Source organism: Athene noctua, chromosome 27 (assembly GCF_965140245.1).
Source record: "Athene noctua chromosome 27, bAthNoc1.hap1.1, whole genome shotgun sequence".
Taxonomy (NCBI): domain Eukaryota; kingdom Metazoa; phylum Chordata; class Aves; order Strigiformes; family Strigidae; genus Athene; species Athene noctua.
In genome coordinates this window covers 5,549,618-5,565,182 of record NC_134063.1, presented here as the reverse complement: position 1 = coordinate 5,565,182, position 15,565 = coordinate 5,549,618, and the positions used below count along the sequence as shown (strand labels likewise).

General features: G+C 46.7%; 1 protein-coding gene across 1 annotated transcript; it reads left to right on the top strand.

Moving 5' to 3' along the window:
- The first annotated feature begins 5,363 nt into the window (after positions 1–5,363).
- Positions 5,364–5,627, top strand: TINCR (TINCR ubiquitin domain containing). The gene has a single exon (XM_074928236.1). It carries the CDS (start codon positions 5,364–5,366, stop codon positions 5,625–5,627), a length of 264 nt encoding a protein of 87 aa, XP_074784337.1.
- The last annotated feature ends 9,938 nt before the right edge of the window (positions 5,628–15,565 follow it).

Below are 15,565 nucleotides of genomic sequence, written 5' to 3'. Positions count from 1 at the left end.
CTTTTCTCACTCACCTTCTCTCCATGCCCCTTTGTGCACAGAGGTTTATTTTTTCGCTCTTCCAGCAATTAATTAATTTGTCTCTTGTTTTGCTGTTTCCACAAGCATTTTGCTGTCTTGCTTGTTTCTCAGCTTACTGCCAAACCTTGGCAGGCGAGTGAGTCATGGGCTGCCGCAGGCCAAACCCTGGAGGATACAGACTTCTTCCTAGGGTCATGAATCTCCCATCTGGAAAGTTATAAAGAACTGCAGTGAGAAATAACTACCACCGCAAAATGCTTTCCTCCATATCCATTTTTCAGCTTTTCCATTGTCTGCACTTGACTGGTTCATTTAACATGTGCCTTACTGGTTTTTTTCCCTTCACTTTTCCTTTTCTACCAGAAAATGTCACCAACTCACATCCAACTTCTGCTCAGAAAACTTGCAGGTTCGTCTGTGTTCCAAAGCCAGGCAAGTTTGCTCCTTCAAAGCTCAATATACACAGCTTTTTTCTGGAGCTTGTTTAAACTTCAATCCCATGCTAAAGAGAGTCCACCAGCTCCCAGGAATGCAGGATTGATGCTGGGTGGGTAGCCAGGGAAGCTGTAGGGCCTTTTGGAATCTGTTTTGGATACTGCACCGTGATCCGTTGGACTTGGCAACTTCAGCTGCGTTAGTGGCAGAAATTCTCATTTGTGCCAAGACCAATAAAACTAGGATCAACCCCCCTTTCTGTGATAGCATTTTAAAAAAATCTGTTATATTGCTGGAGCAGATGGAGAGCTCCTGACTGTGGTCTAGAACAGGACAGGATGACAGGGACTTTTTCCCCTGTGCCAGGCAAGGATAGGAGATAGTGACTGGGTATTCAGTGGAACAGAGAGGCCTGGGAGGAAAGGACCCCATAGCTTGACAGGCAAACGACAGGACAGGGTCAGTGCAGAGACTGTCACCTTCCCTCATCACTCACACCTCCCGTGTATGTTAACATAAGCACCTTCCAGCTTTTCTGGATTTTAAGTGGTCTAAACAATGAGGATTTTCCCCTAATCCCTGGGAGAAGTGCTCCTCCATCACAGAAAGGCTCTCTTTATTCCTGGTGTGCAAGAAGTTAATAGCATTCCTAAGCACTCTTGCAGATGTGAGCAGTATGCTGTAGATAAGTTATATCAGGAGAAAGTGTTATCGCTTGGGCTTACATATTTTGTGCTTATCCGTTGGACTCTAAAAAGCTGTTGCATTTAATTACCTATTTCACAAAGCATTTACTAATCATTTATTAGCTCTTTGTTTGCTGTAGATGTAACTTCACATATAAAGTAAACGCAGTCATTTTATAACCAAGCACATCTCAGGAGGAGGAAAGCACTGGGTGAGGAAAGGCCTTACTCACCTCGGCACGTGGTGGTACAGCTCTAGCTGGGGCCTCTGGGTACTTCAGGACTATAAACTAGTGCTTTAAGCTGCCCCATCACCTGAGATATCTGTGGCACTGAATGAATTAGGTGGCAGGCTGCATATTGGACTGGAGATTTCTAACCTTATCACTGTCAAGCCTTGTGATTTGTCCCTAGTGGCCACTGGCTTCTTGTGAATAAACCTTACCCAGCCCTGTGCTCCCCAGCACTCAGTGTGGGTCTCAGAGCTCACAACGCTGCAGCCTCTGCACTGTCAGTTATTGGAGCAGGAGAACAACCATGGTGCAGAGAATGTGCCCACCAGCAGAACGGTGTATTTAGGAGAGTAACAAAAAGCCCCTCTTTGGTACCCAGTGTTGTAGAGTTGCAGGTATAAGCATGGTCAACCTGACAAGGGCAGTCATATCTCACACTTCACCCCTTGCTGTCTGTCTGCTCCCAAACACAAACTCACCCCAAACAAACATCAGTGGCAAATCCTTAGTGTTCATCATTACTGACTGGGATCAGAGGACTGCAGGAAACAGGGAAGTATCTTCCTTGCCAGAAAGACCAGCACTGTCGGAATGGTTTCCTCAAAGACTTACAGGAGGGGAAGCAGGGTCAAATTTTCCCCAGATGTTGAAATTTCCCTATGCTTCCTACCAAGGAAAGAAAGAAACCTTTATTTCCTTATAGAGCAACATCCCACTTCTCCTCTGCTGTCCTCTGCAAGGAGAGCAGCACAGCAAGCAGCAAAACACAGCGACTGCCAAACAAACCGACCCGCCTAAGAAACGAGTGTCTCTATTCTGGCATTATAAGACGACATTATAAGGCCCAGGATCATCTCAACCAGCTTGAGACATCTTAGTGAAGCACCTAATTTGGGCAGGTGTTTCTCTTCTGCTCTAGTCAATGGAGTGAGGAAGCTTTGAGAACAGAAGACAACATTATATAAATGCTGTTGCTTTATTTCTCCCCCCCCCTCAAGAAATCCTCACCCACCTGGGTTTTAAATTGCTTTTCAGGCTTTCCTAATGAATGTTGTTCAGAATGTTTGCATGTCTTCTGTTTGCCCTCAATATGGGTAAAAGCTTAAGTCAATAAGTTTTTATTTGATTTGTAAATAATGTCAGAGTGACACATTATCGCAGATTCTCAGAACTCCGACTCCATGTCTTGTCCTCCAGATATGACATGCTGGAGACATTACCTAAGGAGGCTGCAAGATGCAGGGTAGGGAATAGAGATTAAAATAACTTTGAGGAAAGACCATCTAGAACTTTATTCTTCTGTTTAGCCCACAAACTGTCAGGAGCTGGTGAAATAATTGCTTTGGACAGATAATAAAACATCCTCCAGCAAAACTAAGGTACTTAATATACTGCCCAAGTCAATTTCCCTTATTTCTGCTGTCCTCTTGCTTTTAATAATGGTTTAATGAAAAATTCAAAATTAATTGGAACTGGCATTAGACAGTCACATGTTCCAGTGAGGGTTTCACTGCTTCAATATTTCATAAGCTGACTTCACTGCTATGGTTCTCCTTATCCTGGCTTTCATAGGCTAGAACATAATCTCTTTACAGAAAATGAAGGGTCCCAATATGGGTGGATGAGGGTAAATGAGAAAAGTTTGCAACCACACCATAGGCAAACACATACAAATAATAGCTGTGTGTTTTCTTTCTGACACCATCCCCCTTTCTATATAATGATACCCATCTGAGCCTTGACTGGGAAGAGCTGCCCTAAAAATAAACAGGAGCCGTCTGAAAGGTGTCTGAGGGAGGTAGTTGGCAACTGTCAGGCTGTCACGTATGCTAGAAGGATGGAGCTGATGGACTCACTGACACCAGACAGGCTCTGCTGAAATGAGAATGCCTTATGCTTCCCTTGGCACTCGCTGGGCAAGTTCTGTTGGCCAGAGCCATCAGACCTCGGTGTCTGGGGCCTGATCCAGTTCTGGCTGTCGTCAGTGAGAGTCTGCCCTTGGATGGCAGTGGGAATTGGATCAGACCCTTGCTTTACCCCCAAGACTCTGGCTTTACACCAGGGATGGATTTTGGCTCCCTGAGTGAATGTTGCCCCAATGGAGAAAGACACACCAGGTCCCGGGTTTGAAAGTTTCTGTAGGTCTCTGAAAACAAGACCTCTCACTGAGATGCCTAGATATGGGGACCGGAGCCTGACCTCTGACACTTTTTGTTGTAACAGCTTTGTACCACTCTATGCCTCAGTTTCTCTTTCTCTAATAGGGGGGGTGTTGTCCTGGCTTCAAGAAGATTATTGACATATCTGTAGATCCAGGCATTTTTAAACGCTTCTAGATCATGAGTGTGCTAAAAGCTGTTCCTGTTTCTCACAAAGTGCTTAATGAACACGTGTTACACCGTGCAGCAGTCGTGACACGAGCAAACAGAAACACGAAGGCATGACGTGACTCATCTTAAGCCTTTGCAGCAACTCAGCGGCACAGTGAGGACCCAGGAATCCCGGTCCCCACCAAAACAATCATACCTTTACAGTGACCAAATCTGGAAAGAAAATCTTGCTAGCAGAAGCTTCAGTTCTCAAGTGCACAGGGAAATCTCCATTCGCTGCTGTTCTTGGCAGTGACAGAATGTGCTGGGGAGGGAAAAAAAAGGGAGGTGTGAAGACAGGGTGGAAACCTCCTGTTTCTCAATGGGAGAGTGGACACCTCTCTTGTTCTCAATGGGAGCTGACTGCTGTCGTATCTGAAAATCTGACAGCTTGTTTTGTTATCTAACGGGCAAGAGCAGCCCCTTTTTAGTGAAGAGCAGACTCTGAAGTCAACTATCTCGAAGTACTTTGGTCTAAAAATACTGGTCTGTGTTGAGAAGAATGGACAAGGGAATTAATTCCTGTAATATGGGCTGCAGGAAATTACCTACAAGATAAGAGGGTGACTTGATCTTTTTGAGAGGAAAAAAAAAAAAAAAAGCGCCTTCCTTATCTTGATGATGTTTGCTCTGAAGTATCATCTTGTGACTGCCAGAGTCTGCCTTGCAGGATCATTCAATTACAGCTGGCTCCCGCGGCTGGCATCGCTTCCTTCCTTTTGGAGGTATCGTTGTATTTACCAAAGTATTGCTTATTCCTCTTGGTATTCTGAGGCCTCTGTTGTCGCCTGTTTGCGTGCTGTGCCTGCAGCCCCGTGATGCTGTCTGTCCTCCTCGCTCACGTGCTAGAGCAGGATACCACCAGCCCTTCAATTAGGCAGGGATCTGAAAGGAAGAGGAAATCAAGATGATGAACCAGCGAGGAGCACGTGTGAGTCAATATTAGATCTCTGATGGTATGATGAGCAGTGAATGAGTCCTACCCCTCTCGGAGGGTCGCAGCCTGTTTGCCTACAATAAGGATACAGATCTCCCAGGGGGAAACAGCACTGCACTAATGAGGGTGTTCACACCAGCCAAGGCTCTGTGCCTCCTTCAGGATGCTCTTGGCTCTCCCTCATGAGGAATTTTTCACTATGCAGAGTACTTTCCTTCATTAAAATGGCCATATTAAATAGCTGTGAGGTTCCTCAACGCCTACTTTGTTGAACTGATCTACCCCGCTGCTGGCAGATTGTTAGAGCGGGAGACGTGAGGTTACTAAACCCATTCATTTCTCACATGCACCCACGTTTCTAATGGCTATGGAGATCCAGCTTTAAAGTCAACTGAGAGCCACTGGAATGAAGAGCACTTTGTGAAGACGTTGTAATTATTATGGGATTTAGGGGTATGTGGAAATGACTCATGGAGACGTTTCCCAGCCAGCAGGCTCTCGGAGCCAGGTGAGCTCTTCCTTGGAATGTGAAGCATGCAGTGAGGCAACTGGGAGGAACAGGTTTGGCAGGACATTTTAAGTCGTTCACAGCAGACAGCCTCTTCAGAGCCACATCCCTGCTTTACCGACCTCCCAGCTGGATGCTCCTCGCTGCCACACTGGCCTTGGCGAGCTGGAAAGGATGGACACGCTGCGAAGGAGCCTTTCTCGCTGGAAGAGGTACCACATTAAGGTGCACCTGGCTGACGAGGACCTGATGATGCCCCTGACGGTCAAGCCCAGAGACACAGTGATGGACCTACGGGCTCACCTAGTACGGGAGGGCGTCACTTCCTGGAAGAAGACATTTTATTACAACTCCAGGCAGCTTGAGGAGCACGAGACTCTCAAAGAAGCCAATATCCAGAATGGCTCTGTCCTGCTTCTTGTCAGCAATAAAAGGTAGGCAAGGATCTCGTCTGCAGCAGGGGCAGTGTGGAGGAAAGGGAATGCTCTGTGTATCTCAGCCCCTAGGGACACTTTCCCATCGGGGTTTGCAGAAAGCAGATCAGGAACTCAAACCCTGCAATTTCCAGCAGGCGGACTGAGATTCAAGGCTCTTCATATCCAGACATGCCATGGTGTGAAATGAGGGGGTAAGAGGAGGGGGAGATCTGGTTGATGCTGCCTGTCCTGTCTCTGATCAGGTCTCACTTCCCTGACTACGTGGCCAAGCACAGAGGAAGAGACAAGATGTGCAAAAGGGCATGGGAGATTGTGTGACACGGGGGAGTGCTCTGGGAGCCTCTCACTTGTCTTCATTCTTTCTTGTTGTGCCTGTCTCTCCATTTCTTTTTAGTACATCCCTTCTGCAAGTATTATATTTGGGGGTGGCAGAGTCCTGCTTTGACAGGGCAGAGCTATGAGCTGCCACCTTAGAGCAAAGCACAAGGAGTGCTGGACAGAGGTGGCAAGAGGCTGCAGCTTCCCAAGATGTGGCCGGATTGTAGCAGAAAGGACAGTGAGACCAGGGACTTCCAGGATAGCCAGAGCAAAGGGGATCAGTCAGGGCGAGTAGTTATGTTCCAGTGGGAATGAAAGCTGAGATAATGGACCTGAGACCCACCGGCCCACAGGGGTTTAGATTTAGTGGGGTGAATTTATGACCACCTGCGCTGTCTTTCCTAACGCCTGGTTGTTGCTGCCAGCATGATTAATTCTGTGAAGCTTTTTGGGGATACTGGGTAGAAGAGATGCACAGCAGAGCACGGGTGTATTGTGTCTAATTCAGCTTTCTAAATCCTGAGCTGTCTGAGTTATGTGTCTATGCTGATCAGAGTTTCCTCTGCAGAAAAACCTGCACTAAAGACTTCAGTTCCTGATTATATGCCACATACTGGAATGGTCCTATTTTCCAGTCCAGAGGCAGCTTGAAATCTCACACAAAGAAGATTTAATAAAGCATTTCCTTTCAGAGCTCAGCCAGACACAAGAGATTTCACATTGCTCAGCTAACTGCAAACCCCAAGTCACCCACGGCCCCTTTCTCCAACATCTCATTTCAGCTCTCTGATTAACTTGGCTCAGCTCCTCTTTTTCACCTTGTTTTTAATGGCAGGAGCATTTCTATTTGTTGTTGTTTCCAGTGTTTATTTTCTTAAATTGCACAGCCTGAATTTTTGAGAGTAAAAAAGGATTCAGAGGGACTCAGTTGATGGAGTGCACACATATTGACGCTCTTTTGACAGATGCCTGATTTCCATAACGTGCTATGCACCTTCCCACATGCTGCAAAAGCAGGGTGTAACTGCTGCAATGCAAAAATCACCAGGAGATCCTGCCCCCCGTGTGCTGAATTCAGGGTACCCACCGGAACTCACTAGCCATTTTTGAAAATTTAGAGCCTGTTGCTCAAAGTCCCAGCTCAATTTTTAAGAGTACATGAGAAAGGGAGTGGGATTTCTAATATTTTTCTTCTTGAATTTCATCAAAACCTTCCTGGCTCCTGAATAAGCACCTTTGACCAATCTCTTACTCCTTTTCCCAGGGCTGGGTGTAAGTATTTTGTATGGTGTAAGTGGTAAATGCCCAGGTGTCGGGGACACATTTCTGTAAAGGCTCATGGGGTGACTAAGCTATCGTTGTGGCATGGTCCCCCTCAATATTTCTGAGATGTGCTTGTGTGTGGCTTGGCAGTCATCACCCTGCTGGGTACACAGTCCTGGGCTGAGTGTAGCCCTGTGACTCAGCACCTTGCCCGAGCCTCAGCATACAGAGGGCTGGTCTTTAGAGGGCTCAGTCTATCGCTTCAACTGGGAGTTAGGAGATACAGAGTGGGAGAAGACAGGTGCTGCATTGAAATTGAGCTTTCAGCACCATTTTGAGCCATAAGATTATTCAGCCAAATCTTTAGGCATTATAAATCCATGCTACTCCAACGGTGTCCACGGAGATATGCTGGTCTCTATCAGCTGGGCAACAGTGTGCAACCTTGGGGAAGAGGAGGAGAGCAGCCTGTGCAGTGTTGGGGCTGTCTGGGAGCCACAGGAGCGGGGAGGAATAGAGAACACAACGCTAGGTTTAGCCAGCAGCCCTGAGGATTTAAGGGTTGGTTTTGGTACTTCACCCACTCAGTGAAGTACGGACCCTCTCCATCAAAGGTCAGCATTTGCTTCTGAAGTTCCCCCTGAAAATCTTGGTGTGTCCTACTTACTCTGGCACTGAGATGCCAGCCAAGCACAGCTACGTTAATTCCAGAAGTGGAATTGCTCTGATTGCCAAGGTCTGCAGCTCAGTGTCGTGCCTATAAATATTAATGGTCACTCTGCATGCTATGTGTTCCTACAAGGGGCTCACAGGACAGTTTACTCTGAACTAGAGAAAACATGAAAATGACCCTATTTTTCACACCCGCCCCCCCAATGCCTTTGTAGATAATTGTCATTTAGCAAAGGCCAAGTCAGCATTTCTACTTCTTGCTCGTGTTTTTTGGGGTTTATAACTTAGTCATAAAAATTCACTTAAGGCTGCAGCTTGGCAGGAAAGGGATCGGCATACCAGCTAATGCTGAAAATTTATTTGGATCTTAGTGTTTAAAAGTTCGAGCAAGCCATTTTGGAGTTCAGTCAACATGACCTCTTACCCTAGGAAAACACAGGGGCAGGCCAGAACTGGGAATATCACATCCACTGAGGCTGCAATTCCCCCTTGTGCAGAGGTTGTTAATTATGTTACTGCTGCACTGATTGAGATTGCAATCCGGTTGCAGTAGAAGCTGAGCAAGGAACACGCTGAAAAAACAGTTTCTGCCCTAGAGAGCTACGTATTACAATAACATGGTTTGCAAGGGGGTAAAACAAGCAAAGCAAGACTTGAAATGTGAATGAACAGAGAGGAAAAACCCCCCCGCTCAGTGGCTTTGGGCCAGCCTGTGGTGTTCCAGCCATCAGTGCCCAGCGCCAAGAGACCACCAGCGAGTCTCGACATGAAAAGAGCAGCCATCCAGCACAGATGCAAGAGCATCTGCAAGGGCATGCAGCAAGCTGTCCCAAATGCCCGAGGCATGATCAGTCCTGGCACTGCGGACCACGCCACGGCAGAACCTGTTTGGCTCGCTCTGGAGGTGGTGCAGAGCCCCAGAGCCAGGGGAGCTGCTCAGCTGGTCTGGTGGTGATGTGGGAGTTCCTGAAACTGGCACGACTCTTCCCGAATTCCGTCTGCAGCAGCGAGCAGCCTGGATGCTCTTTGCCGGCTGCGTGCTGCGGAGCTCTGACCAAAGAGGCCTCCCACAGTGTAGACAGCAGCAGTGCTGGATTGTGGGCATATGGCATTAGCAGCTCCTTCTTGATAATTTGTTGGCTGCCTTTTGATGTTCGATGTTAGGTGGAGGGATATTGTCTCGAACTGGTGAATCCACCCCTTAACCCTTGAGCTGTTTCGAACAGAGGATGTAAATGGGTGATCCGGACTGATCCCTGGACGTGCTGTGCGCCTGTCGCTGACTGTTCCTAAGGACGTGCAGCTCCAGCTGGATCTGGATGTGGTGTAAGCACGAGCATGCTGACAGAGCCTTCACACTTGGTTTCAGGCTCTTGTGCAGTCACCTCTAGCAGTCAGTCAGACAAGGTCTGTTCATAAAAAATGAGCCAGTGTCTGGACTGCTCTCTGTTACCATGCTGAGTATTGCACTGCAGTTTTGGCCCAGTCCAGATGCATGTCGGGAGGTAGCATGGGTCAGGGACTGTTCCTTAGGGGCTGTCTGGGTGTGACCACGCAGGTTTGGAGGGTAAGAATTTAAAGTGAAAACATCGGCCATTCTGTGTCAGCTGCCCTCTCAATGCAGAAGGAAGTCCCAGGCGCATTTAGTTTACTGGCATAGACTCAGCCACAGCACATGGGATCCCCCCCAGTCTTTTGGAAGCCAAGGTTCACTGAGGCCAAGCAGCTATTGTCATCATACATGGCTTGCCCAGAGAATGGAGTTCAGGAAGTCATCAGTGAATAGGTTAAATAAAGTAGATGCTGGCCTTGAGTTTAGCAGAAGTCTATTATCTGGAATCTATTGGTGGTGATTTTCTGGCCTGGAGCCACCTGAAAACATCTATCTCGGGGCATTAGCTCAGTTACCATAACAACTCATCTAGGAACAACTCCTGACAGCTTGAAGAGCAGACCAAGGTCCCACGTGGTATAAAAGCCACTCTTAGGTCAAGATAAGCAAGTCCAGGATTCTCCTCCTTCTGCAAGCCAGCCTCAGTGAGTGCCAGTGCTTATACGAGCTTTAATGTGCTGGAGACCCTGTTTTATCCTTCAGAGGCTGTTCAGCCTAGTTTTCCAAAGGTCCATCCACTCAAGGAGCTACCTCCTGGCAGAATAACAAAACCATCCATCTTTGGGGAACCCAGCTAATTCCCTTATTAGCATTTATTTTTACAGTCTCTGATTTTTGGCCTCATAAATGAGAACTGTGACTGAGCCTTGGCATGAGAAGTGCGACTGAGCCACCTGCATAAGGTCCAGTTTAGCTGGTGCTAAGAAACTACTGTCTACATTTGACTCCCGTGATGACATAAGGGTTGATGTTCGACATAGACACTCAGCAGTGGCTCACTCCAGGCTTATATTACTCCACTATCCTGTCACCCTTTCTCACTCTCACTGGGATTGCCTCAGAAGCAGTCACCAAGCACAGCAGATGATGTTGGATCTGTACAAAGAGAAACCAGAAAAATAATGGGATCTACACAGTTTGACCCTGCATAGAAAGCTGACATTACAGCCCAGACATGAATTAAGTCCCTTACACTGGGTTTCAATGTGATTTTGTGATGTCTGCACCTCGCACTGACCTTCCAGCTCCTGGGGTTGCTCGGCAATTACTCCTCAGCATGGAGGGGAGACTTTTTGCTCCCATCCAACTACTACAGACTTGCCCTGTTAAGTTTAGGCCTAGCAGCAGGCTCCAAGGCATCTCACAGTAGGATAACGATCCTTTAAATAGCACGGGGAGTCTCTCTTCTCAGGGAGAACTAATTAAGTTCTTCAGCACATGCTTAGACATATGTTGACCTGGTATGGCCTTAACAGGCCTGCTTCCATCTACTGGATAAATAACACTGGCTTAAAAAAATATCCTCCTAGAGATGCGTTACTTAGGCAACAGCCAGGTGGGGGTCTGACTTCATCTCTGTGGCTGAAGGTAGTATTTATGTGTATTACTCACAGGCCAAGCTCTCTGTTGGTATAAACTCCTTGAAATCAGTTAAGTGATTTTTAAGTTCCGAAAGCACCGGTGCAGTTACCTCTGCTGACCTCTTGCAGCGTAGAGGCCAGAAAATTACACCTGCATTTAGCTCAGTTACTTACTGTTCAGCCCAAGAAGCTCATTTAACAGAAGCAGAGGGTTGCATCAGTGGAGAACATGGTCCGTAGGATCTGAATTCCTCCTCTGTGCAGTTTCATAGGATTGCAGTAGATGAAACAGCTAATATGTCCCATGGGGGTCTTGTCTTGACTCTAGGCAAAGAATTAATGAATGGAAAGTATATTCTAAACAACGTTCTCTTCTGGTGGATACGGCACAGCTTCCTGGACTGCTCTGTATTTGTGCTGATTTATACCATGTGAGGATTTTGCCCAGTTGGGATAAATACGTTTTCCTGTGTCCTGATGTTTTATGAGGCAGATGTGCTACAGGGTGGGCTCACAGCAAATCCTTGGCTATTACAATCCCCTGAAATTTCAAGTGAGGAAGCAAGTGCTGAAATATGAATCCTGTTCTGGGGTTTGCAGAAAACCCAACCAGCAATCGCTATTAGTAGACTTGTAGTGTCCTTTGCTAGGACCCAACAAAAAACACCACTCTGTGAACTCTAAACTTCTCTAAGTCCTGATGAAAAGTCTGTAGGACAGACTCAGTTTTTTGGCTGCATAACTGCAAAGAGCAATTCACGGGAGTCAGCCCTGCACTCACCAGCTCGGCTGGGTGGGGTGGCTGCCTGGTAGAGCTGCTGCTTATGGTCCATGAGTATCTTGGTTGCAGTCCAAGGCATGGTAATGAGCTCTCTAAGCAAATGCTATCGCTGAAGAGGTACCCCTAGAAACTTGCAACAGCTTCAGCCTCTGTTCTGGAGACCCCAGAGGGTAGCCCTAGATGATTTCTAAGGGCCTTCAGAAGAGTAACTAAGAAAGCAATCCTCCTTTTGCTAAGCTTAAGTCTTCTACGCAGGGTCTGTACTCCTATCAGAAAGTATTTATGGAATCATAACCTCAGAAAACTACCGTTTAGTGCTAATGCATGGGGGTGAGCACGTCTAGAGCAATTCAAGCTCTATCTTACTATAAACGTCCTCAAAGTGCTCCTAAAGCTACAGGCTGCCCGTGTTCTAAGATGACAAATGGATTTCCAGGAGCACGCACCGGAGAGGGAGAGACATGCTTATGGGAAAAAGGCTTCCAGACAGTTGCAGATTATCTGAAGGAGGGCAAAGGCATCTTTTGCAGAAGGATAAACAAGTCTGAAACCCTGCAAGTGGCTTATCCTCAGCTATATAGTGTAACTGAAAAAAAGAAAACAGTTAGAGGATCAGGTTTATACTCTCCCCACACCAGGGTCAGTGCCTCCTTGGTCAAATGCCATTTTTGATTTCACGTCTACAGTGCTCCAAGTATTTGCCTCTTTCTTATTCAGATAATGCCAAAGAGCACAGCCAAAGCCATGAGAGACGGGGAGTGTGACAAGGGCTGAAGGGAAGCAGATGGAAGAGAGCTTGGCCGTGGAAAGGCAGCCTGGCCACCAGTGTTTGGTAAGTCCTTCCCTGCACGCCAGCTCAAGGACTGTTCAGAAAGCAGCTCCGAGTGTTTTCAGCACAGTGCCCATGAATAATTAACCCAAACAAAACAACAAGTAACGTTTCCTCATCAGCGTGCCATGTGGTCTCAGCTGCCAAAGGAGAAGCGTGGGTAAGACTGATTCAGCTCCTGAGGGCAGTGAATCAGTGGGAAATGCCCATGAAAGGGTGACTTCTGCCTGGGGGATGAAGCAAGAAGGAGCTGAGGTGGACTTTGCTTAGGGCCCTAGATGGGCACATTGGACATCTGAACCTCCTTCCGACTCTCTCACAGGATTCCTCAGTAAGTTGCTGATCTTGGCATTTGTTTTCCCGTAAATCTGAGATAATTTATTCTTCCCTTTCTTCTACTCTTTGTCCATCCAGCTGTGACTCGAGGTAGGGACTCCTGAGAAGTTCCTATACAGCAGGGCCCTCATTTCTAGGTTGAAGGCTCTGTAGGGCCAGTGAGCACACTATGGCCAGTCCTGCAGCTTAACAGCCTCTGTGTATCCGAAGGACAGAGACTGGTTGGTCGCTGTTACAGCAACTGTCTCACTTGACATTAGGGACCCACTGTTACACCAAAACTGCCTTACTTTTGAGCCACCGTTTCTAAGACAATGAGCCTCCTTGTGTTGTTCTTCCATCTGTGTGCCGGTCCCCCTGCTCTGATAACCTCTGAACCAGCTGACCTGATTCAACCCAGTTTGACGGAAAGAGAGTCTCACAGACTTGAAATTTCTGCAATTTTCATGAAAAAGCAGCTGGATGGAAGAGAGACATTTAAGTTAATATCCTACTGAAGGGAAGGTAATTACACCTCTTGCTCCCTATCTATTCTGAGATGCAGCAGCCAGGTGACCAGCTGGCATTTAGATTCTGGCTGGTCAGTCAGTACCTGCCTGGCTTCAAACCAGCTCCTGCACTTGCTGCCCCTGGTCTGCAGAGCAAGATGCTGTTGGAGGAGATGAAGCCTTTGCTGGGGAGGTCTGGAGGGAATCATGGTGCCCTGGGGATAATGCAATATGTTGGGAGCACCGAGAAAGGAAGAAATCAAAAGCAGTTGTGATACACAAATCAGGAGAACGGGTTTCACCAGTTCCCCTGTTCACAGAACAACTTGATTTTTAGGTTCAAACTTATTTTCAGGACAAAATGGATGTTTCTGCAACCACTACAGTACTTTCCCCAGAAAATTTCAATGACTGGCAACTATCTTGACTGACCCCCCAAACCTGCATTTTCTGTTTTTCACATGAAAACCATGCCTTTCTGGACTTCTTTGGCAGTGAGAAAATATTTGATTATTTCTTTATTATTTCTTCAAACAAAAGCATTTGAAGAAATGCTATGGAAAATGGAGTTTCTCTTTTTCCAGTTTTTTTTTTTTTTTTTCTTTTCTGAGGAACAAAAATACTTCCGCAGGTACTTCCTCAGACTGCACAGAAGGGGATTCTAAGACAGACAAAGACATGAACATAGTCACAGCTGAAGATTCTTCTGTCCAAGCAACTGAGATGGACAAAAAGTGGGATGGGACTAAGCATGGGAAGAAGGAATGTGGCTTTTCCAAGGTCAACCGACAAGCTAGGCGCAGTGGAGAGTGCTGGTGCTGTTGGGTCAGCATTTCTGCCACTTGACCACGCGGCGCCTCTGCGCGTCTGTCTGTCCTGAAATAATGAGTTTCTTGGAGCAGAGCCAGTACTCTGAGTGCTTGGAAAGTGCCTTGTGCAGTCCTAGGTGCGGCCATAAATAATAATGTAAATGATAATAATAATATTAAAGTGGAGGTGTGCCACTGAAGATGGGACACACTCAGCAATAGAGTCTTAAATCTATGCCCCTCTTCTAGTAAAAGGTACAGTTTGCCCCACAAAACCTGGCAGACCAGTATTTACTTCTCTGGACCTGATAATCACAGTCTTTTGCTCTGCAAAGGCAAAATGACCTGAGTTGAATTAGGTCCAGTATCTATTCTAACACCTCATGCCTGTGGCTGGCAGCTCTGGTCAGCTCTGGAAGGCTTTTTTTTCAGTTCAGGGGAATATCTGGAAAGAGTAAATTAACTGTGGTGGTGTGGGGAGCTGCCTGGACTAATGTTTTTTTCAGAGATAGGCTTTGATTGACACTTCAAATCTGCCTGACAATCTTTTATTCTAAGTGCAGTTGCTGTCTTTCTTCAGAGCAGGAAGAGCTGGTTTGGTTGCTGTCCTTCAAATGATGGATCTTATCACATGGGAAAAAGAAGGAGAAAAAAAAAAAAAAAAGCAAACCACCTGGAAACAGCCACAGGTACAGCATAAAAAGAGGTAAAACTAACTGGATCTATTTGAGGTATTTTTGGGTTTTTCCCCCCTCTATGCCATAATCCAATGCAAGATGTACAAGAAAAGAGGCTACACTCTGCAGAACAAGAGCTGACAGTTTTCTTTCTTTCTTTGACTGTTCATTATGTTGTTTACCTTCAAGAGATTTTGAATGCTTTGCAGATAGGACTGTACAGCCCTCCAGTGATGAGGGGACTAGGAAGGCAGTAGAACAACCTCTTTTACTTGCTTGTTCTACATTGTCTCTTCTACTGCCTGTCCTCCCCACGCTGTCTCTCACTTTTTAAGTTTCAGACATCCTTAATGCTTGCTAAATGCTGGGAGCACATCATTCAGCTGCTCACAGAAGAGGTAACACCCACTTTGTACAATGTCATTTAGACATTTAGGGTTTACCTGAGTCTGGCCAAGAAGGTCAGGTCTCCAAATGGGCAGAGGCATACTTTGAATCCTCTTCTGAACTCACACTTGGGTGGCAAAATAGGTCTCAATTGTTTGAGATATTCTGTCTCTCCTCGCTTGTCTAGGTCCATCAAAACTCAGCCAGGCTCTTCAGACTGCAGAGTTCAGGGTCTTGTCGTACGTTCAAAATACCAGGAAAGATGCTGATAGTACAAACTGCCCTGAAGTGGATGTTCCCTTGTTCTCTGTGAACACAGGTGTGGACAAGACCAAGGACCAAAGCGGAAAGGTGCGTAAGGTTCTGTCTGCGTGCCAGCTCCTGTCTGTGTGCCAGCCTGGGCGTA

Bases quoted from the DNA above. Each gene is read 5' to 3' on its own strand.
- TINCR (XM_074928236.1), top strand. From the start codon at position 5,364: ATGGACACGCTGCGAAGGAGCCTTTCTCGCTGGAAGAGGTACCACATT.